Below are 23,626 nucleotides of genomic sequence, written 5' to 3' on the forward strand. Positions count from 1 at the left end.
GATGTCATTCTGTGACATGGAGATTGAAGGAAATTGTCAGATAGGATATTCATTGTTTTATCTTTAAATAATAATAAAATAATTATGTAAAATTTTTTTAAATAATTAGCTCTCCCTTTTAATGCATTTGACATATTTTTTGTAAAATATTATTGTAGCTTCAAAGATTATTATATTATATAGAATACTCTCTACAGAGAACTGCGAAAAATAAAGGACAAGCTAAAAAAAATTAATGTCGATTATATTTAATTCAAGTGTTAATCCATGAAAGATACTAACGTTGAAAATTCACCGAATACGAATTTTTCGTAATCATAAAGAATTAATTGAAAAGTTACTCGATGAAATATATATAATGACGCATCTTGTATAACGAGCACGAAGGTTGAAGCCGGCAAGGCGATCTTTGTATAATATAAAAAATTGTAGATCATGCGACGAGACGCGCCCGAAACACACGCGATCTTCGTCGATCGAAATAGTGAGGTGCATTTAGATGCACTTGTACACGCGTTTCCTACATCGCGTCTGGACGTGAATCTGTCGTGGGAGTTGCATAATTATCATTTCGAACGATACAAAGCTGCTGCGAATATATTTACCGATTACGTAAGAGCGCAATTTTGCGCGGCGAATCGGCAACACAAGTGCGATTGTCGCTCTTTGAAAAGAAAAAAGTATCTCACCGCCTTTTTTATCAAATACACTCTTTGGGACAAACGGCGGTGTAGTTATTTTTTTTTTTCGATTCGTTCAAAAAACCACAGTATAAATCTTTTCTTTCCCCCCCTCTCTCTCTCTCTCTCTCACCATCTTTCGCTGTTTTCTGTTCATACTTGTTTGACTGATAAATTTATGTTATTCATATCTCTCGTAAATCAGTCTTATCAAGATTACAATAGAGAATATAACACGCAAATGATAGAATTTTCGGTTGATATACATATTTACATAAATAAGGTTAAGAAAAACTTTGGAAAAACTTACTTTCGAGCAACGCCGAATGCGCCAAACACGATGCTCCAAAAATGTAACGTTTATTCTTCAAGGTCAGAGGTATTATTTAGTCGGACACAACGATACGTCTTATTCACCCGAAACCCACACAAATAACGATGCTAGATTTAATTGTTGCGATGCGATGTAATTACCGCGCAACGATGACGCGTGAAACATTAACCCTGACCACTCTGACGTTGGCGAGTATCGTCAGTCGCGCGACATGGCACAGAGGTTAGGGTTAACTCTTGTCGCTCGCAAGTCCTCGTGCTAATTTCCGTTTCCGCGAGGACGAATCGGAATGCGATCGCCGGCGATTCGCGAGCGTTCGAGGACGATAAACGCGACGAGAGGGAAAGAGACAGAGAGAGAGAGAGAGAGATAGATAGAGATAGATAGATAGAAAACAGTAACGGACACTTACCTTCTCTTTTGCTCTGCCTGCATGTTTCTGCACCGTCTTCGCGATTAACGCGCCCTTGCTCTCGGCCATGATGCTCTCGTAACGTCGGTCGCGGAGTACAAGAGTCCCGAAAGAAAAAAAAACCAACGAAGCACTTAACTCTTTTAACTTGGCCGACGCGACGACAGCTATGCGCAGGGGAGGGGAGGTAGCGGCGCACCGTTTGCGCAGACCGAACACACGTATCGAAGCGCGGAGAGACACTGACTGAGATGCGAGCACGCACGCGACGGCGCGCAGCCTTCTCCCCCCACCACTACCATACGCGGCGGCCATATTGGCGTGCGCGCTCACCGTGTGACGTCACCGCGCGCGGTTTATTCAAACAAGACTCGGTGACGTTTTTGCGATCCGACTGAATGCTGTCACTATAAATCTTGATATTTCCTATAATTTATAAAGATATTAATTGAAAGACACTCAAAATTTATCTTGTAAAGTTATGAATTCAAATTCCATTATTTTGTGTTACTTTTAATTTTCAAATTTCATAGAATGATAAAAATAAGTAGGAAATCTGTGGAAACATTTTATAAACAAAATCAGTTTGTTAGAATAATAATATGAAGATAATTTTCATCACCTTTTATTGTAAATAGCTGATATAAAATGAAAAAAATTTATATTTTGCTCATGCTAAAAACATCAAAAAAACAAAGTAAAAAATTGAGATTTAGTTGTTATTATATATAGGATACACTATCATTGATTTGTATAAATGTTTTTATTAATAAATTATCTTTTCTTATTTTGTGTGATGAGGATTGCTCGAAATAAACAACCGTTATGATAAAAATCCATTTTAACAACGGAACAGACAGACAATACGCAGATGTAATATATATATATATATATAATGTAATATATCTGATAATAGGTGATAGACAAATTTTTTTTTCCCTTACATAAATGGTCTATCCAAAATCGCAATTGACAAAAGTTATATGTGTATGTGTGTATGTGTCGCGGGGCGCGCGGAATATGTGTTTTTAATTATTTATAATTTAAATTCTTAATTATTTATAATTTAACTCTCTTAATACGCTTCCGCGCGAACCGCAATTACAAATTGCAGATTGGAAATTTACAGATTTGGACCTGTACATGTTCACATATACTCATTGTACCTAATATAAATTTGCTTTTAGTCTTGGAAAAATTGGATAAGGCCATAACCAAACTGGCGACAAGGAGGCGCCAGGTCCTCGGTACTACCGTAATTATTATTATTTTTCTTATAAAACCGATCCTCTCTCCTCGCACTTTCATTCACCACCACGCTCCCATCCATTCTCACACGATTACGTAGTTAATTGGTTGTCCTCTGTCCAGTCTACATTCGTCGCAGTCTCACCATTAACTACATCGTCCGATCAATCCTTTTTTATCTTGCGCCTGTTTCGTTAAATGTTTCTTTTTCACATTTTCCTTTTGTTTTTGCCCCAAGTCAAATTTTGTATTTCTGACTTTAGTACAATTCACAAAAGTGCGAAAGCGCAAGAGTATAAATATTTTGTTTCTTAAAATCATACTCGTAATTTAATGTTAATCATAATATTGATGAATCTCCATTACTTCCATTATCATCTTCACACTTCATCACGAAATGTATCAGCGCAATGGTAACTTCAGAGACAGAAATTAAAGGTTAATCATTTGACGCACACGATGTTGACTCTTGTTTCTGTAATTCGTTCCAAAGACTGAGGCCTGCTGCAGTTATGTATACAGAAAAATTAATCACATTATCAATCAACATAATTATACTTTGGCATACACAGGATGTCTTAGAATTATCGTATCTCTTTTCGGTTTGATAAATCACATTTTATTTTTACTTAGAGCGGCAATTTAATAAAAGTTTATGACTCGCGTTACGAGTTTTCTAATCTTCAATTTAATATTTTATTATTAAATAAGATATTTCAATAATTAATTAATATTCAATTTCTATTTTAAAAAACTTGCTTAATATCTATTCATGATAAAATACATAAATGGATAAATACAATAGAGAAATATATAAATAAAAGAAAATACGATAATTCTGTGTATATGTGTAAGTGTGATGCCCTATATACATAACAAAAAAAGGAAGAGAAAAAAGAAAGAAAAAAAGATTGAGTGTTACATAGCTGTATAATTATTTGCAAAAGTGAGAGAATATCATAAATCGTAATAATAATCAAATTGATTCTTTTATATTAAAGGAGCATCACTTTTACGCGATGCCCGAGAGTAAATAACAATAATCTTAACAGCCGTGCATTGGGCCGTTATGCGATCGCCGTTGTATATCAGACATTGTATAAAGAATATCTGGAACTTAAAGCTTACTAGAAAAAAGTCTAAGTTAAGTTAGGATAACATCATGTCTGCGTTTATCACGCGTAACGCTCGACACGTCGATCGAGGTGTATTGGAGAATTTTATATCTGGATATAAACGATCTAACTCTCTCGCTCTCCTGTCATCGGAATCACGCGATTGAAAACAATAATAAATATTATGATATTATTTGCTATCTCTTTTCCCCCCGTTGATACCGTATCTCGCGAATATTTGTAGCGCATCTGTAGCATAAAACATCCTCGCGAGAAATGCATACGTTTGCTATTGATTATAGCGCGCGATAGTCCTGTTTTATTTTATAACATATATTTCCCCATCCCACCCTCGTCGGATATATACGCTCACATATACGAGCAATATATTTCTCTCTCTCTCTCTTTATTTTCTGTCCCAAAAATCACAGAGGCATATAATGCACCTCGATGTATGGTGTAAACCTGTACAAAAGTTGTTCCTCGTTTACTCTATATACTTATTCACGGTACAATAATAATGTATTTAAAATGTAACTTATGTAACCTTAGTACTGATTAACGAGATGACCGCATTCCAGCGTGACCAGCCTTTGGCCGACTGGAGCTAACAGACAAGATGCTCCTTCAAGTGTAAAACTCCGCTACCTCCTGCTCTCTATTTTTGTCTCTTTCGCACGCACATATACACGCGCACTTTCTCGCTCTCGCTCTCGCTCTCTCTCTCTCTCTTTCTCTCTCTCTCTCTCTCTCTCATACTTTCTCTCTTTGAATCATTTAATATTCTGATCTTCCGTTCACTCTATGCAACACCACTAATACTCTAACTATATACTCTATATAAAATATCGTTAGTATAACTAAAACTGTGCTGTGTCCAGCTGGAATGCAGCCCTATTTTTATGACATCATTATCTATTTCTCTCCCCTTCTTCTTCTTCCTGTATCTCATTCCGCTTCTACCATATGGTAAATCTTTTGTTGTTACGCAGACAATTTCCTCGCAGTCAATGATTTACTGATAAATTCACATCACTAACTGTAGTCTGTCATTGGTCGATCGATTAGTTTGATTCCCAGCTGTTCACTCGGCGTCGTTTATTGTTATTATTTATACGAATTTTACACTCATTCAACAGTACTGTAGACTTGTCCCTCATCTTAATCGTTCAAGTTCTCACCTACATCTTCAATTTTTCTTTTCTTTCCTCGAACAGGAGATTCTTCTGCGCAAAAATAAATCAATATTGTTGTAAACAAAAACAGTAGAAACTTCTTTATAAAAAGTAAGATGTAAGTAAACGCGCGCAAAAATATAAAAAAAGAAATTAAATATTTTGAAAAAATTTCATTATATATATATCTGAATGCTTCATATTTGTTACATTCTTTACTAGATAGTTTGAAAGTTACTAGATAGTTTGAAAATTCTAAATCAAGTAATAACAACAAAATTATAGAAATTGATTATTCATACCTTCTTCTTCTTCCTGCTCATCATCTTCATTATCTTCATCATCATCTTCCTCTTCTTCCTCCCCCATGTAATCTTCCTCATCACTCACCTCATCCTATACGTATTGACATTTATTTTTAGTTTCATTAAATAACTAAGTCATCGTACTTCAATCTATAATCTACATATTATCGTAATTACATTATAATAAATATTTAAGTGAAAATAAATATATTAAGGGAACAAATATTTAAATGAAAAGACCTCGAATATTCTATTGAATTTTAAATATGTTAAACAACATGTGTCTTCGTATCAATATCAAACAGACTACTTAAAATATAAAAATATGAACTAAACTCACGAGTTTTTCCGAATAGACCGCATCTAATCCTGGATCGTCATCTAAGAAATCATCTTCTTCATCTGAAACTGCATTTTAACATGCATATTCATTATTATTACCTGTGTGTGGAGCTCACTGACATCATTTATTTCATCATTAATTTACATCTCTGTTTATAATCTAATTTTTATTTACTACAACTATTTTGCAATTAAATTCTCAACCAACCTTCTTCGCTGTCTTCTTCGTTGTCCTCCCCATCTCCATCTTCGTTTCCATTGACTTCGTCATCCTCACCTTCACTGTCAACTTCGCAATCATCGGCATCAAATCTATTCACAGACAAATAATTAATTAATTTAAGAAAATAAATAAAATAACAAAACAAATTTAAGTAAATATTCTCATACCCATCAAGATATCGTAGACTGGGAATAAGACTGAAGACTTTCTCTCTGTAATTATCCATATTTGTCACTTCATTGTTGAACAGATCCAAGCTCTTCAGATTCTTGAACTCTTTCTAAAATAGAAAATCATTTTATATTAGTAAATATGTCTTGGCGATAAATAAATGTCTTCAATATTTGTGGCGATGGGTGTGAAAACTTACCAATGGTTGTAGCGTATCAAGGTCTTTAATCTTGTTTCCACTCAGATTCAGATGAGTTAATTTGGGGCTCGAATCGAGCAGATTTAGACCGCCCGAAATCCGATTGTCGCTCAACTCCAACTGCACACACAATGCAAAGACAATTGTAGTTGTAACGAACAAAAGAAAAGTTTGTCTGATGAGTAGACAATTGTATTATGCCTTATTAAATTATATTTTTCGATTATTATTATTATTTATAGGTACATATTTCCTCTAATCATAATTGTGATAGAAACTTTTCATTAAAAATTTATATCATAAAAGAGATCTCAAATAAGAGATTAATATCTTGCATATGCTTTACAATAAATCAATGTATTTATATATACCTTTTTAAGACTGGACAACTCTGGGAAGCCTTTTAGACTGGTAAGACCCACATTGATGAGACTCAATGACTCCAGGGCGGTGAATTCATTTGTCAGACCCACAATGTGCGTACTCCGGCAGTTATCAAGAACAAGTTCTTTGATCTATAATGAAACATACATCATGTAATAACATTCATTAACAAACGAAAAAACTAAGTTTTGATGTAAATGTCAGAAGATTGCAGATTTAAAGAATTAATATCAAGTTATCTAGAAATAAAAGTGCGTGGATGGAGTGTGTCAGATGTTTCTCTCTCTCTTTAAATCATAATTAATATTAAATATTCTAAATCAAGAAGAATCATTGATATTTTTGAATTCAGATCGAAATCGTTCTCGAATTGTCATATAAGCAAGCATCGCGGAATTGTGGGCATTTCGCGCGGCATCGCCGAGGAAAGAGGAAGACAAATAATGGCCGAAACGACGTTCGGGCGTTCATGGTCGAAAAAGTCGGCTAAAATTCAAACGAGCGATAAGCTTTCGCGGGAGATGGGCTATTTTATTGATCGGAGAAAGAGAAAGGCGAGAGGGCGAGAGCGGAGCCGGTAGGAGACAGAGGTGTTACGGGGGACGACGGAGGGGTGCGCGCGGATGAGGGTAGGTAAGGGTGATACCGGGGGGAGGACGGGGAAAGGCGTGACGGTAAACGGAGTATATGCCGCGTCTTGTTTAGCGGCATCGGAAAAGCCGGTGAGGGACAAGCACGGACTGCGGCACGCGACGCCGAGTATTACGAGAGAGAGGGGGGGGGGAGAGAAGGTGGGGGAGGGGGAAGTTGGCTATCATCGATACCGGAAGTATCGATGCTTGGATATTATGTCACCGCATTCTCATTTTCCTACGGACAATCCGAAATGACATTAGGATAGGACTTTGTGTCATGACGTGCTTCTCCCAAATAAAGATGAGACCGATAATAATCTTCCTGATTTCTTCATCTCTCGATATTTTTAGCATCATTATTTAACAAATTGTGCGAATATTAATATACCGTACTTTGTTCTTGACATTTCGTATCGACAATATAATAATAATAATAATCTGCGAATCGAATCGATTTTTCGCTAAAACGACAACACATCGTATATTTTGTTCTTGTCACTTATGATAATCCGAAGGAACAAATGAATGACGCAGTTAATGCATTCTCGTAATTAATTCGCGAATTGTTTTCAGTTGAGGTCCGCTTTAAATTTAAAGGGTGAGCATACGGTGTGTGTTCAGTTTCACATTTTGAAATTCTCCGATCGATTTAACAGTTAAATTATGCATTACTTTTTCCGCTTCGCATCCTATATTCCTCACCTAGATATTTTATATATACTCTCATGTTTATGCGACGAGTCGGTCAAATTGATTACGTTTGGTGTTGCGCCGATTAAAATGACAATATTACAAAGAGCATAGTCATAGGAGCGGATCAATGACATTCACGGATCGAAGAGAGAACCAAGGAGAATGTATCATGAAATTTCTAGATATTTTTAAATTGTGAAATTATTATCGTGCACCTCATTTCCTATTTCCTTGATAAAAAAATATGCATATTTACACAAGCTTTATAATTGCAATATCTTCAAATTTGATATTTCTCATCTGCGCTTAAATTCTTTTATCAAAATATGCTCTTTTTTATAATTATTCAATGAAAGGAATGTTTTCAATTTTAATAAATATTATAGTTATATATGCTCCTAAAAATAATGACACTGTTGCATACGCGGGTGGTCAACGCAGAATATAATAGATAAAGTTTCAGAGTCGTAAAATATAAACGAATCGATTCGCGATCGTAATGCAGGCGCATAAATTTGAACACATTTAGGAAGAAAAAAAAAGATTTATATGACAACATTAAAAGGAGCTCTCTCCTTCTCTCGATATAAAAACAATTTGCAACATTTTCTGCGCGATCCACGATATATTCGATCACGAATTTAATAAGTAGAATAATCTTTAAGCTTTTAAAGGGACAAAAATTTACTAATTTTTCAAATTTGCGTCGCAATCGTCGGTGCCATCATGTGACGCCACACCCTAGCTACGGCTCTGCGAACGCCCACGCACGTACGCATGCACGCAGAGGCAAATAGAGACGGATAGACGCGACGATGTACCTGAGAAAGTCGATCGGCACGACTCGACAATCGACAACATGACGTTTCATCTCGCGTCGAGGGGGGGAAAAAAATTTCTCTCGCGCGCAGAAGAGTGCGTATGTACGTGCGTGTCACTCAGGACGGCGATCGACCGGAATCAGCCGGCAGAGAGTGGACTCGTCCAACATGGCGGTGATTAGCGACGCGTCGTATGACGAAACGCGTACGACGACGACTTAGGCACGCAACTACGCATTATATTACGCGCGCGCGAACCAACGAGCGAGCCGGCGTCGAGAGCATAAGGTATAGCTGAGGATCGACTTGTCCGGCGCGTCTTCCGGGAACCGTACGTCGACGATGCAATGGCGACGTCCAGCTGCCGCGTGCAACACGCGCTCCTCTCTCATGGCGGCGAGCGAGCGCGCGCGCGAGCTGCCATTCATTTACATAACGCGGTGCTGACGCGCGCGCAACTCGGCTTTTTCGCGCGGTCCCTCGTTTCCGCATCGGATCGGTGGCGACGCCTCGATGCTAAAAAATACATTAATCGAGTAAACATATGTCGCGTTCGTTCTTCGTATACGCAGGACGTATCGCGTAACGATTTCTCGAGTATCGCTGTATAAACTGAAACAAAGGATAAAAACAAGTTCTTATCTAACGGGATTATTATTCGAGATTACTTTCTCGCCTGGAATTTGTTAATTAAGCGTTCTCCGAAGGTTTTTTTTCAATGTCAAATAAAAGCGCGAGAACTTCTTCGAGGCAAAACTTGTTTCACGATTTGCATTATCACGTTTCGCATATCATTACTATGCCGGCAAATGTACCTTACCAATGACGAAATGAATAATCAAATTGTTGAAGAAACTGAAGCAATTTTGAAGCTCATTTTCAGATTGATAGATGTATTATAATTAAACTTTTTATTTGATCAAATATATTATACAAAAAATCTTTCTATATAAAGATTAAAAATTTCTTGAGTAAAAAAAATGTCTGCAAAAAAATTATGAAACATTTATTATATATTTAGTGTTCATCATCAAATTTGAAAACATTTTAAAAAAAGAATAATTACAAATATTATAATCGACATGATATCAGAAAAGAAATTGGACAAGAAATAGTTCCCATTCAAGTTTGATTAATTTAAGCAAAGTTTTAAGAGTTGACACAGTTTACTGCACAAAATAGTTAGATTAGATCATTCTTAATTTTCTAGTGCAGATCGATTAATTATGCGGCAAGTACTCCGAAAATGCATAAATCATCTCTGTCAATATAAGACATATGTGGCAATATATTAAAGTTGAGACCGATTATCATTCAGTTCTTTGCACAAAGTTCACGTTTAATTAATGGACAATGTGTCTCGTAATGGAAAATGTGATGCATTTCGTTCGCAATGCAATCTGCGAAAAATCCATCGTCAAAGTATTTTATCGATTGATCCTAATCACATTTTACGATACAACATCGGTGTCCGGTTTCTCTATTAAATTTTGTTACACGAATAGTTGTACGGATATTCGTACAGAGAGATGATTCAATTTCGCAAGTTTGCTCTAAAAATTCTGTAGACTGACTTCATTTAATTAACTCATTGCAGCGACGTCATGAGAACTTTTACGCAATTAATCATATAAAGGCCCACGAAATAATCATAAAGAGATTTAATCGCGTTCACTTACATAATTCATTCTATCAACTATCTAAACAAATTAATCTCTAATCTAAACGATACAATTAAGTTGGAAGTAGCAGCATGATTTTTCTAAATGTAAACAATAGCGTGAAATGTGATTCATTCTCAAACATCGTCAAGATTCATTCGAATACATAATTTATACAAGTTTTGTCTTAATAATTTCTTTATGCTTATTATTGCATTTTTAGACGAAAATATGTAATATTTTTCTGTCTTTCTAAAAATTGCGAGATATACAAATTTATTCTAAAAATACTCATTCTCAATAAGAGAAATTAGATTCAAACTAATTAGATTAGTATATACATATAATATAAAGTATGATGCAGATGCAAAGGAGAATATTCTAATATGGAATAGCAATTATCTATATATTGAACGTAATTATTTTTAATTGTACGCAATCATGCTTAATGTATGCATTTTTTTTTGCATCCGATTCAATATATAATTATCGTTACATTGAAAGTTAAGTCATATAATTGAGTGCAATGTTTATCGAGGGGGATAAAAATATATCGCGGATAAGTGAAATAAATCTGACTGCATTAATATTACGATCAGCCACGAATCGGAAAGAGGGAATCGATCGGAATGGGATAAAGTCAGTCGACGACGACGTTGGTCGTCGGACTTTATCCGCGCCATTAATCAAACGCGAGAGAGTGCATATGTAACGTCGTTATGCACTCGACGCGCCCAGTCGATCGCGGTTTCGACGTGCGTGTCCTCGCCGCGTCTTTTCCAAGAGACGCACGCACGCGTGTTACTCTAGAATCTAGAAAAATGAGATAAAACTCCTCCAAGTCGTCGCGCTGTGACTGCGCGAAACTTCTGGCGCGCGTATATCTCTCGTTAATAAGAGAGGCGTCGCGATAAGGAGAGAAGGAGCGCGGGAGATCGCGGAGTAACAACGCACGCAGTTACGCACTATTGCCCGCGCGTTTTCGGCGCAATCTCGCGGCGTCTCTCCTCTCGCGTCTCCGAATTTCTTTCACTTCCCCAGGGCGATTTCGAGTCGCGTTGACACGCCGCCTCCTCGCGACAGCAGCGATGCGAAATGAAGCGAAGTAGAGCGGCAAGGCGAGTATGTAGGTAAATTACGTAGTCGGAGAGAGAAGGAAAGAGGGACGAAGGAAGGGGGAGGGGATGAGGAGGAAGGAAGAAGAACGATGGAGAAATGGAGCGCGTTCCGAAAAGTGTACCGCGTGGAAACGCGTTATTTTATTTTATTTTTTTTTTCGTTCGATCGCGAAAAGGTAGAGAAGAGAACAAGACGAGAGGGAACAAAAGCGCGATGAGAGAACGATACGAAGCTTCTATAGTAGAGCGGCGCGCCATGCTCGCGTTCGCGATCGGCCATGCATCGTCGTCAGGATATGCGTGCATATGCCGTCCTCTCCTCCCGGGAGGAGACGGACCGATCGAGAGAGTCGGGACGGCCACGCGGTCGCCGTAAGGACGGAATGTCGCGGTCGGTGCCGAAGGAATTGGAAAAAGAGAAAGACGGAAGTGCGAGAGACCGGAGCGGCATTAGCCGCATTAGCCGAATGCGTGGTGTTTTGCCGCCGAGAGAGGCAACACGACGACGAATACCTATCTTTTCTCTCTCTCTCTCTCTCTCTCTCTCTTTCTCTCCTTCGTTCTATCACGGGCCGATAGCGCGTTTAACACTGTCGCGCGGCGTACTTGGAGCACCCAGGTGGTAACAACGACGAACTCGTTCGTTTTTCGCGACACTGTATAAATAAATGCATGCACGATTGTCTATCGCGAGGATAATGTAAAGAAGCGCGTGCTGGAAGCTCGGAGAGAGAGAAAAAAAATCAGAGAGAAACGTATACAGACAGAGAGAGAGAGAGAGAGAGAGAGAGAGAGAGAGAGAGAGAGAGAGAGAGAGAGAGAGAGAGAGAGAGAGAGAGAGAGAGAGAGAGAGAGAGAGAGCGAGGGAGGGAAGGGAAAGAAATGTGATATAGAGATTGCTGAAGAGCAGCGCAAAAATCTGAAAGGGTTGCCTTACGTCGCCGGGCTTCCTTCCCCGCTTCTCGAGCTCTATCCGCTTCTCCATGGCCGGCAGTCAGTTCCCAATCGCTCGTTTCTCGCCTTGCTCCGTACGCGGCACACAACGTCCCCTCCGCCTCGCTGCGTCGCAACACCACCAACTACGTGTGCCAGCAACCTTGCTCTCACTGTCTCTGTGTGTCTCTCTCTCTCTCTCTCTTCCTCGGGCCGGGAATATGACGGACGGACACGGCCGAAGCACGATCGGTCACCGGACAGGGATGCCACACCGTCGTGTTGCCCGTTCGCGTTGCGTGCGTTTTCCCTCGCTTGCCGAAGAACGATATATAGAGGAGAAGCCAAACTCACCGCGGTTCGATTCCGCTCTAAAAGCCCTTACGCGCGCCGCGTCTCTACGTGTCTCCACGGATCCAACTCGCCGGACTGTGTGTCCCCTGTCCCCCCTCCTTACCTTCTTCGTTCCCTCTCGCGTCGCCCTGTCCCTCCTCCTTCGCTCTTCACGCACAACACAACACAAGCCGTACCGGAGGCGGGAAACGAGACATATGTCGGGCACTACTTTCGAAGCGGCCAATCCGAACTGCTAGCGCGACCATCGCGTTGCCAACTGTCAAACCGCCGTGACGTAGAACGTAGGCGAAGCGCGCCATTTTTCGGAGCGTTCAAACGTGGTCTTTTTGCATAACGTCGTCGTCCATCATCTGAAATATTATTAACGAGAATAATATTATCTAAAATATATTCATATCTCTCGAGTGACGTTTATAAGAACGTCGTTGAAATCAATTATTAGATGACTATCTATTATATTGGGAAATGTGCGTCATTGTCTTCCACTTCCGGGCATTTTCGAATCGAACGTTATAGGGTCTAAATTATTCGTGAACCATGACTGTTGGTTCAAAAATTGCCGTGCATTTTTGCATCAAGAGCACGGTGATCTAGATATTCTTGAATCATGACTGTTGATTCTAGAAGAAACCGCGACAATGAATGACAAATTGACACGCAATTGTCACATTTTTATTTTATGCATTAATATCTCAATACTTTAGCTTACAAAATTTTCGACCCTGCTTTCGATAAATAATTAATATAGAGATTAAAATCAGATGTTAGACTAAACGATAAAAGAATTGTATTATCTCCTAGGAGTTAATTATTCTCAAAAATAAAATTATTTAAATGAAGTTGTGACAGCTGTCAAATTTGTTTAGATAAAAATGCCGGTTTTTTTTCAACCGACAATCATGATATATTGCTATTCATAGACGATCTGACAATGCATATAATTTTGAAAAACATTAATGACATCTCTAATAATGTATTCTATAATATTTTATTTATGGATATTTAAGCATTGCAACTGCACTATGCAAGCAGCAGTCACTTGCAATAATATAAGACGCAATTTTAAAATAGATATAATACATAGTTCAAATATAATATTTAACAATTATTAGCACATTAAAATAATCGCAAATATATTCATTAGGAAGTTTAAGTATATAAGCGCTATATAAAATCAAAATTATTGGAAACTTCTAATTAAATTCTCAATATGTTTGTCTCAATCGTCAATAAATATCAAGTCTCATATATTACAATATATATATATATATATTATTTGTACATGCATTACATAAAAACGCATGTTTTCATAAATGCAATATAAGATATTACACTTTATCTAGATACAACATGTGTTGAAGCTTTTATAATCAGAACTTTTATTTTAATTTCAAATTTTATTGCAAATGCAAATTTTAGAGTGTCGTGACTGCGTCGACGAAATAAAAATTATCAGCATGTGTGATTGCGCATTCATTGATTTGAAAGAGTCGTGAAGGTGAACAATCGAAACATCAACAATCTTATCTTTCCACATTTATTCGTTCCAACAAAATTAGAGTAAATAAATTTATTATCTTGTCGTAAGCGACTCGAATTTATTTCTATTTCTATTTAAAATTCTGTCAACAAATTAAATCAAGTTTTTTTTATGCATAGTCAACATTTTTGTAATAAAAAATAAAATATTGATAACACATTGTATGTAATATCGAATCGATATGAAAGCGAATATTTCAAGATCAATTCAATTATATTTTCTGAAAACAACAAAATTGTTCGTGTCATTTATTGTTACAAGAAATGTCAAGCACAATTGCGTCAGGTGTTGCGTCAGTAGTTAGAAACTATAATTTGGCACAGAAAATCTGTTTTGGCACTAGGTGTGAATGTAAACTGCTTCTATCGATATAAATAAAAGGATTAAACGAAAGCGGTAGAAAGATAAGAATGTTTTGATTTTGTAAAAGTATTTTTCGAAATAAAAAGCTATACGTTCATTACAAATTAATTATGCCATTCAGTCTAATCATTAATTCGTCTAACACATGTTATTACACTTTGTAATGAATTATTTTTTTATATTATTAATTCTTTTCATTTCATAATATCATCGTGTTTAATACATAGAAGATTAATATAGCCAAACTGTATAAATATATATAGTATATATTGATTTTTTTAAATATAGAAAACTAAATATCGAATGCTATCATAGTTTTAAAAGATAAATAAATAAAATTCAAACTTTTATCAATAATGAGCGCAATCTTATCTTATACTGGGCATCATCGTTTCTAGATCTAAAAACCTAGCGAAATAAACATTAAATAAATTTATATTTCAATATTGAAATAAAAAATCAGATTATTCGTACACATGCATACATAATTGTCGAAAATTTTTGCATCTTTACCGTTTTATTAAATCGTAAAAAAAGAGAGGGGGAGACAGAGAACGTTTCACTCGTGTCTCGTTTGATTTACGCGAATTCCCATCTCCGATGGGTCAAGAGTCTTCGAAGAGAGTGTCCAGCAAGATTCCAGAGCTCCGAGATGATCGCGTCTCTCCGTTCGCGTAGGGTGATCCGCCTCTCTGCAGGTGTTAGATTCTGCGAAAGGTTGAGATCAATATGCGCTCATTGATTGCATCGTGGCTGCGCTGCTGCGTCGACCTCGTCGAGCTCGTCCTCCTCCTCGGCGCTAATCCGTGGTGAACGCGTTGGCCCGTATTCTCGGCCCGTTTGACATTGGAAGATAACCGATTCAACTGATTATTTCTCTCGTCTGGTTAAACCTGATTTCCCATTTCTAGGTCGTAGTAATATCTACGTAACAGGCTGATTGTAATACTGAAAGTGATAGACAGTTCAATTAATTATGACAAGCTTGTTAACTGACATTGATAGAACCGGACCTAAAGGTCTGAGCGTGAAATTGCGTAATTATTGAATCTCCCAATAAATTATTTATCGGCGATCGAAGCGAGAGATTGTGTACAAGATTATAATTTTTGACAAAATTATAAGACACGTGGCATTTTCGATTTTAATATTAATTGCTGTATAACACCATATAAAATATAATTATATAAAATGGCAACAGATGTAAGAGAGACCTGTGTGTACTGATGAAATTTATATTCACACACGCGACTTTATAAAATTAAATTTCTCTATCAAATTTGACATATCTTTTTTTACAAAGAAATTACGTATTTATAGAAACGTAACAATTTATGCAGTTTATCTTGTGAATCAGTTTTGCATAGTAAAATCTTATTGACCAAAATCTCCCGATTAATGAGTTCGATTATTACGTGGTGTTACCGAGCTTGAATAGTTTACTAGTTCTAGGGGCTGTTATTTATATACCTTAACGAGAGGAATTTATCGCACGATGTGCTTAGACACGAGGAAAAAAAGTAAAACACGTGTAATATCTTTTTTTCTTTCTCGCTGACTTGATAAAAAAATTCATTTAAATTAGTACAATTTGTCTAATAATCTGGCTATTATTATATACTATGGTGAACCATTTTTATCTATAAATTTTGAATTTATATTCTGCATAAGTATATTGTATTAATATTATATAGTAAAGCTGCGATAATTTTTTTACTTATTTTTTGATACTTCGTTCCGTGAGAAAAAATTATATTTTTTACAGTATTATACACAAAACATGCATAATCTAATAACCAGATTTTGAGGTAAATGTGAATCAAATACGTGGATCGGAGTCCGTGTGTAATATTTGTGTTCATTCATGTACCTAATCAATTTTCAATATGTGCGCGTGATATCGAGCCTGATCTTTCTTCTGGGTTGACCTAAGAAACAAGTAAATACGTGTACACTAATAAAGATCGCCGTCTATAGTTGCATATAGATTCGTCGTATTCGTGCGTCCAATGAAATTACGCAGCTAAAAATAGAAACTGCTGTGTTTCTTTCTTTAATCTCTATCTTCCTGCGCAGTGTCAAGACCATGTGTATATCGTGTAGTTGCAGTACGCTATCTATGTGTGCTCCTTCAATTTCACCTACATTTAGAAGCATAAGATTATGTAACATTAGCATTAGCATATAACTATAATGAGGATATATTTAATATTAAAGTTTTTATACTGTAAATAGTTAGTATTTTTTAGATACATCAACAGATCACGAAAATTGCAAATTCCATCAAAAAAATTTATTGTGAAAAAATATATATGTATGTATGTATATGTACACATTCATGTTATATTTCAACACTACTTGTGATTGTTATTATATGGATAAACAATCCCTTTACATTGAGCAGTGACTGTTTAATTCTAAGAATACTGTAGCTAAGTGTACAAAAAACGAGAGATAATTGTACAATTTCTAAATTACGTCTGATAAATTTTCTTTTGCAAGTACATTTAACATTAAAAACGCGCAGTTTTACAATGCAGCTTTTGAAACACATATAGGAGCTTTGTTTCCGTGCATACAGCACATTTTCCTTATTTCGAGTTAGTTGCCTATATAATTGTTTATTTGAAGTTAAAAGACACATTTTTTAAGAAAAAAGATCATAAGAAATACTTGATACTAAAACGATAAATTATCGCTACAATATTCTGCTATATATTCCATATAAATTACTTTCTATTCATTATACTAAATTCATGTTAAATTATATGCTAAGATAACTCACGAGATTTTTTCGAAATGTTATTGTTGCTATACTGATAAAAATATAAGGTCTTATAAAATTGCTTTCTAACGTAAAAAAGTGTCTAATTAAAGAACAAAAATTTATAAAAATAGATTATCATTGTTTTTTATAAATGTGATATCGTTTCCAAATCCTGTGTGTAATATGTTGAGAAATAAATTATGTTAAATTAAAAACAATCATACTAAATTGAAATAAAGCAATCGTATTCACAATACGTTCTTGAACCTATTACGAATATTAAAGAAAAAAAAAGAAACAGTATTTAGTTGAAACTTTGTTGAGAAGTATAACAAGAATATTATATAGTTCTTCTATTATCCTACTCAATTGCAAATAAGACTTAAAACTAATTACAATTAAATTAAAGTTATCAAAAATATGAAATTACGTACATATAATATATAAACGGCTTAAGAGATACAATTCTTTTTACAAGTATAATATACGTAGCCGAAATCGCGAGAAACATTTGTTTGTGCAACAATGTACGTAAAAATATTTCTATTTACATTTATATAAGATTACTTTTCTCTCAGTGTACAAATTGCGACATATATGATATTATAAATGTTACAAATGGACTCTAAATATATGGCGAGGGAAATAAATATTCAATCTTCAATATCCATTTTAAATATTCTCGCAATGTAAACTTAAAAATAAACTCGAGAGACTATTATTTCAATTTTTTTGCTGTCTTATTTGCGAGAATGTGTTAACACCATACTCAAAATACGTTTTTGAAAATATTTGAACTCTGACAGATTTTATTGCGAATTTTTAACCTGAATCACACATGTATTACTTACCATTTGCTATGTTAGTCGCCGGCAGGCTTGTAATCGAATCTGGAAGGAACCGTTTACGACTCTTTACGCACTGCGACGATGCTGTTCGTATCTCTATGTGATACACGGTGTTCGGGCTCTCGTCACTGTTATTGCCATTTTGCTTTTTCGACGGTATTATAATGTCTAAGGGCGTGCAGTTTTTCCGCTTCTGGCTATTAGCTGCATCTTGTTTTAACGGGGCAACTGACGAACGTGTTTTGCGCGGTTGATAATCCGGCATCGCCTGCATCTTCTCCAAGGCGGTTCGTAGAGGTAGTAAGCCAACAGCGAAGGGGATCTCGGTGTTGGATGGGTATGCGTGCAAGTCTATCTCGCTTTCCCAACAGTCTAACGTGTCGGACATATCACCCCATAAGGCGCGATTTATGCACTCGCATGTATTGGATTTGAACGAAACAATGGAGTGTTGATCCGACGACGTTAATCTTTCCGTATCAGCTTTAAATTTGTTATTAGTCTTCGATTTTCCCTCTTCCCTCGGTCTCGACTCTTCTTTCTCCTTACTACTGGCCATTGTACATGCAGACTTGTTACTTTTTCTCACCATCAACTTCGAATTATTCTTCCTGCTGTTGGGATTCTTCTTGTTGGATTGCACCGAACTTGCGATCGTGCTGTGATCCGGCACTTTACGATCCTCCTTTCCTTTGCGTTTCGCTTTCGCGTACGATTCCGTTCTATTGGGAGAATTACCTTTTTTGAACGGTTTCTCGGTTCCCGCGAAGGTTCCTGAAGAGAAGCCATTATTCACAACTTCATCGCTCTCTTGTTGATTAAGTCGCGTGCTCCGTCTTAGGACTGGCTTCGTGCAATCCGTGTCACTCGTTGGAGTATTCAATCGCTTATCGATTTCGTCTTCTTCTGGATTTATTTCTCTACATCCGATCACTGTATGTTGATCGCTTATAGTACCACCTACTATCGATTGTATGCTTTCTGTGCTTAAGCTCAAGATATATTCGGCACTCTCCATATCTAAAGACGTTAATAAAGTAACTGGTAAATCGTTAGCGGACGGCTCGTCTAGTAAATCTATGGAATCTGTAGAATGCGGTGGGGTTGGCACTAAATTGCATTGCGTATATACAAGCTTATTGCGGATCTCGTCAATGGATTTGCGTCTCTTGGGTGTATAAACCTTGACGCATTTCCCTACTATGCTAGGAACATCTGTGCTACTCCCGGAACAGTGTTCCAAATCGCTTTCGACTTGTGGAAGGCAAGATTGCGATAGTGTAGAAATAGAGGATTGATCGCGTTCATTTACACAGGAAAAATCACAGCATTGCTCATATAAGATAGGTTTTAAATCGAGACTGTTACAGTACGTTTCATCTCTATTGCTGCTCGTGCACCTTGTTTGTACTTCGTTTATCTTACTTACGTGCATAGATACAGTATCAGTAGTATCGCTATGCATACTTATATCTACATCAGAGTTTGAGAACGGAGTATCCACATCTTCCTTGTTGGCATCAATCACGTCCGATTCTTCGTATAAAGTGTGCTCTACATCGTGCTCAGTAGCTTCAGTCATTTCGTTCTCGAAAGATTGATTCTTGACTGAGCTTACGTCGTTATTATTGTTACCAGTACAGATATTCTCGTCCATACTTATTAGTTTATCACATTTAACACAGACATAATCATTTTCCATAAGCAAATCATTTGCAACTTTTAAATTACAATCTTCTCTCTGCTGCTTCAGACATTTTCCATAGTCGTCCAAAATCTTTTTTGAACCGACAATAGTATCAATCACAGATACCAATTCTTTAACCTGGAAAAAAATAAGGAATACATTAATTTTATATACTATGAAACTGGTTGTATGCATTATGTTGCTTAGATACAATTAAATTACCTTAAAAATTTGTGCCGCAGTATGTAAAGATGACAAATGCTGATGAGATATCGTAGTTTCTCCACAATACATGAATTCGACCATGGCCTTCAAAATTTCAAAGTCCAAGTCATGCAAAAGTATAATTGGTTCTTGCCCCAAGTCTTGTTGCAGTATTTCCTATAGTAAAACAGAACAGAACATCATAAGAAATATTGAACGAAGAGAATGGAGACAGTTGAAGAGTGAGAAGTTGTACAGAAGAAAAATGTTTATATATTCTTAAATATTATTTCAATATATCTGCTTATTATATATATGTATTTAAAATGCAAATTGCCAAAACTGTTGAATATTATTATTTTGTTCAACAATGACTTATTAAGTTGCATACAGAAAGATAATGATATCATGCAGGCAATATGTTTCTATCTACCTTATAATATTGATATGAAAATAATAACTGCACTTTTTGAAAAGACAGAGACACCCGAGTGTACACACTTTACTACCCTTTTAGATCATATGAATTAGTTATTCAATACCTTTCTAAGGACTGTTCTTCAAAAGTTGCATGAAAAGTATTCCCCGCAAACTTGGTTTCTTCAAATGTTTGTTAAGAACTACTGAAATTCTGATATACAAGACTTTCTTTAGTTTATATATTTTTTATATTATCCCTGCAAAATTGTTCTACCATAAGTACATTATACTTCCCACGATTTTGAGATAAAAATAAAAAATGTCTTTTTTTCCTATTAGTTTATACTATATCAGACAAAAAGATTCAAAATATTTTTTTTATAAATATAGAAAAACGACCAGAACAAATGTGCGGCAGACATTTCAGTAAAAAATATATCAAAGAGTTTTTGCTTAAGAGCTTAAAATAATAATTATTAGAAACTTCTGAAGTAACACATAGTGTGTTTGTAATTATATACATATTTATATTTTAATAATTAACTTACTATAACTTATATTTTAATAATTAACTTATAATTAATATACAAAAAAATATTACTTTTATATATATGTATATATATATATATATATATATATATATATATATATAAATAATAAAACACATTTTTTAAAATTAAGGAATAAGAAAGAAATTTTTCAAAATAAGTTAAAGAATCTTATTCATTACATTAAAAGAATAAGTATAAATATAAAGAAATAATTTCAAATTAATCATTACCTTGCTTCATTGAGCAAATAAAATGTCCTTTTTATCAATAAATTCTATAGATAAATAATATTAAATAATTTTAAAAGAGAAAATAGGACATCTTTAAAAGTTTATTTAATAAAATTTCAATAATATAGCTCAGTCATCAGCAGATCTGTAAGGAAAAGAGATGCAAATCGAAGTATTAATCAATAATATATTTTTTAATAAATTTAATATGAAATAATTTTTTGTTACAATGAGTGTCAGTGAATAAATTACTATCGTTGTCTCTGTGAAATATTAAAAAGATTTTCCTCAAACTGTCTTTATAGTTATATATATATTACAGTTATATTTTTGTTAATACACATTATATTTCTTTCATAATATAATACTTGTAAAATCTTGTAAAATATTTTATGAATAGTCGAATATCCTCCCTCCCTCGATAATTCTTAAATATATTTGATGATAAGAAAATGATAAAAGCAGGTTATAAAATATATAATTTGTAAACATACACACGCACACACACACACACGCATACACATATTTGGAATTATCAATTATAAATTACAAAGTCTAATAAATCTTTAATTCAGAAAGACATTGAGGAAAATAACCTGTTTTCATTTAATTTTATTTAAGATATAAAGTATTTAGAATGTATAAATATTAATGTACAATATAAGGAAATATTTATTAGATTATATTGCTTTGACAAATTAAAAAGAATACAAATATTGCTACGACAACAAACAAATAAAATTTAAACACATAAATGGTTGAATCAATATAAGATTTTTAGAACATATATATTACATAGTTGTCTTAAGTAGATTAACGAAATGGTAAAGAATATGTACTTTATTATACTTTATTATAACATTTAAACAATTTATTATAATATTTGCATACATACCTCAAAGTATATACTATTCGAAGCTAAAACCAGCTTGTGAACACGTAGTTTTTGTTCATCGCAGATCAATGTGACATCGACTAGAGCCTGACGTGCCAACAGACCACTGAATCTCTCTGTAATATATCCCGCATGGCCAGCCCACTGCAGGACACAATCCTTTGGTATCTCAACCATGGCTACTATAAAAGAAATATGACATTCATATTGAAAAGAGATTCATATTAAGAAATATATCAGATTTCTACAATTTTATTTATTAAAGAGAAATTCTGTTTTAAAAAGTATTTTGAAAATTGTCAATAATATATTACACATAATATGTATGAGAAACGAAAAATCAACATGAAATTCGCTAGACAGTATATGCCTAAAATAAACTTTGACAGAGGTAGACATCTTGTGTATCAGATAGATTGGAATAAATGGTAAATTCTGGTTTTGAATTCAAATATATACATGCATACTAAATCAAGGTACATATAAAAAAACAAATGGTTATTTCTTTTACAAATTATTGAAGAGTTTCTGACTTTGAAATACCTCAGCTTTGAAGATATCTGAATTTGTGTTAGTTATAAATATATCAAATCACTTTTAGTCTCTTTTATCTCAAATATGCGAGTGGTTCTTCGGATGATTGAACGTGCGTTCAAATCACTTTCAAGCAAAAATAATAAGACATCCCAATAATAAGGATAATTGTAATTTCAACGCTAGATTTACAGATTTTCGCAGCGATGCCAGAATATGAAATATGAAAGTACGATCGCTACTGTTTGACAATAGAAAGTACGCGTTTGTCGAAGTAAAAGGCACCTTTCTCTCTCTTCATACAGTCGTTAGGATTGAATTTGTCAGTTGGCGAGATCGGGAGATCTCGGGAACATTCTGGTACTCACCGGTAGCAACGTGATCGTCGTCGACGTGCGCACCTGCGATCGGGAAGCAGCAGCAGCGTCCTTCCCGCGGTCAGACATAGATCGTAGAGATGAGACGCGTTCGTTGTAACGTCGTTGATGATGCGGACGCATACGGTCGCTCGTCGTCGATCGTCGGCAGAAATGTCGCTTATTCTCACGTACCCCGCCGTCAAGGCTCATGAAAGGCCGGCGAGATCGTTGATTAGCAAAACCGACGGCCTTACACGACATTGGCCTCGCGATTTGACTTGCACCCCGAACCCCGATGATCGCGTCAGCCAAGAAAGCGCAGTATAAATAAGAATAGTAGATGGGCGAGTGTGCGCATGCGCGGGAGTTTGGACCGCGCATGCGTCAATTGTCGAAGCGATGTCGGTAATTTAGGTAATGTC

The 23,626-nt window shown here is 35.5% G+C and overlaps 3 protein-coding genes across 16 annotated transcripts in view; all 3 read right to left on the reverse strand.

Annotated features, from left to right (window-relative positions):
* Amph (amphiphysin) overlaps positions 1–1,662 on the reverse strand; it is a 34,987-nt gene extending 33,325 nt beyond the window's left edge. For all 5 annotated transcript variants that reach the window (XR_014425158.1, XM_083036127.1, XM_083036126.1 and 2 more), the window contains exon 1: positions 1,427–1,662. Coding sequence is in view for 4 of the 5 variants with exons in the window: in XM_083036127.1 (XP_082892253.1) it covers positions 1,427–1,495 (69 nt within the window). In the remaining variant the exon portion in view is untranslated. The remainder of the gene's footprint in view (positions 1–1,426) is intronic.
* A 508-nt stretch (positions 1,663–2,170) lies between these two features.
* Positions 2,171–12,893, reverse strand: Mapmodulin (acidic leucine-rich nuclear phosphoprotein 32 mapmodulin). Of its 2 annotated transcripts, none has more exons than XM_083037333.1 (8): positions 12,454–12,893; positions 6,576–6,719; positions 6,205–6,324; positions 6,002–6,114; positions 5,820–5,923; positions 5,610–5,677; positions 5,267–5,360; positions 2,171–5,012 (listed from the first exon to the last, which is right to left on the reverse strand). In XM_083037333.1, the coding sequence occupies exons 1-8, from the start codon at positions 12,499–12,501 to the stop codon at positions 4,951–4,953; spliced, it is 753 nt and encodes a 250-aa protein (XP_082893459.1). In that variant the 5' UTR covers positions 12,502–12,893; the 3' UTR covers positions 2,171–4,950. The 2 variants fall into 2 exon arrangements, with proteins under 2 accessions (XP_082893459.1, XP_082893458.1); XM_083037332.1 differs by having other exon boundaries at positions 2,171–5,015; positions 12,454–12,892.
* Positions 12,894–12,951: 58 nt separating this feature from the next.
* Positions 12,952–23,355, reverse strand: LOC145935743 (uncharacterized). Of its 9 annotated transcripts, XR_014425264.1 has the most exons (7): positions 23,214–23,355; positions 22,312–22,493; positions 20,234–20,392; positions 18,328–20,149; positions 16,580–16,850; positions 15,223–15,657; positions 12,952–13,156 (listed from the first exon to the last, which is right to left on the reverse strand). XR_014425264.1 is itself a non-coding variant. In XM_083037330.1 (6 exons), the coding sequence occupies exons 4-6, from the start codon at positions 20,315–20,317 to the stop codon at positions 16,681–16,683; spliced, it is 2,076 nt and encodes a 691-aa protein (XP_082893456.1). In that variant the 5' UTR covers positions 20,318–20,392; positions 20,758–20,846; positions 21,417–21,561; positions 22,312–22,453; the 3' UTR covers positions 15,690–16,680. The 9 variants fall into 9 exon arrangements, 7 of the variants coding, with proteins under 7 accessions (XP_082893453.1, XP_082893451.1, XP_082893456.1 ...); XR_014425263.1 differs by lacking the exon at positions 12,952–13,156 and having other exon boundaries at positions 15,066–15,657; XM_083037330.1 differs by lacking the exons at positions 12,952–13,156; positions 15,223–15,657; positions 23,214–23,355 and adding exons at positions 20,758–20,846; positions 21,417–21,561 and having other exon boundaries at positions 15,690–16,850; positions 22,312–22,453.
* Between the last annotated feature and the right edge of the window lie 271 nt (positions 23,356–23,626).

The sequence above is a fragment of the Prenolepis imparis genome, unplaced genomic scaffold (genome assembly GCF_030444845.1).
Source record: "Prenolepis imparis isolate NDT839.2.m4 unplaced genomic scaffold, iyPreImpa1.0 SCAF_4, whole genome shotgun sequence".
NCBI classification, from domain to species: Eukaryota; Metazoa; Arthropoda; class Insecta; order Hymenoptera; family Formicidae; genus Prenolepis; species Prenolepis imparis.

Coding starts and splice junctions, on each gene's coding strand:
- Mapmodulin (XM_083037332.1), bottom strand. CDS start 12,501: ATGGAGAAGCGGATAGAGCTCGAGAAGCGGGGAAGGAAGCCCGGCGAC. Junction 6,720..12,453: donor GGGGAAGGAAGCCCGGCGAC/GTAAGGCAACCC, acceptor GTTTCATTATAG/ATCAAAGAACTTGTTCTTGA. Junction 5,361..5,609: donor CGGTCTATTCGGAAAAACTC/GTGAGTTTAGTT, acceptor CAATACGTATAG/GATGAGGTGAGTGATGAGGA.
- LOC145935743 (XM_083037324.1), bottom strand. CDS start 22,488: ATGGTTGAGATACCAAAGGATTGTGTCCTGCAGTGGGCTGGCCATGCG. Junction 20,393..22,311: donor CGAATAGTATATACTTTGAG/GTATGTATGCAA, acceptor GTTTTACTATAG/GAAATACTGCAACAAGACTT. Junction 16,851..18,327: donor GGCGACTAACATAGCAAATG/GTAAGTAATACA, acceptor TTCTAAATGTAG/GTGAAATTGAAGGAGCACAC.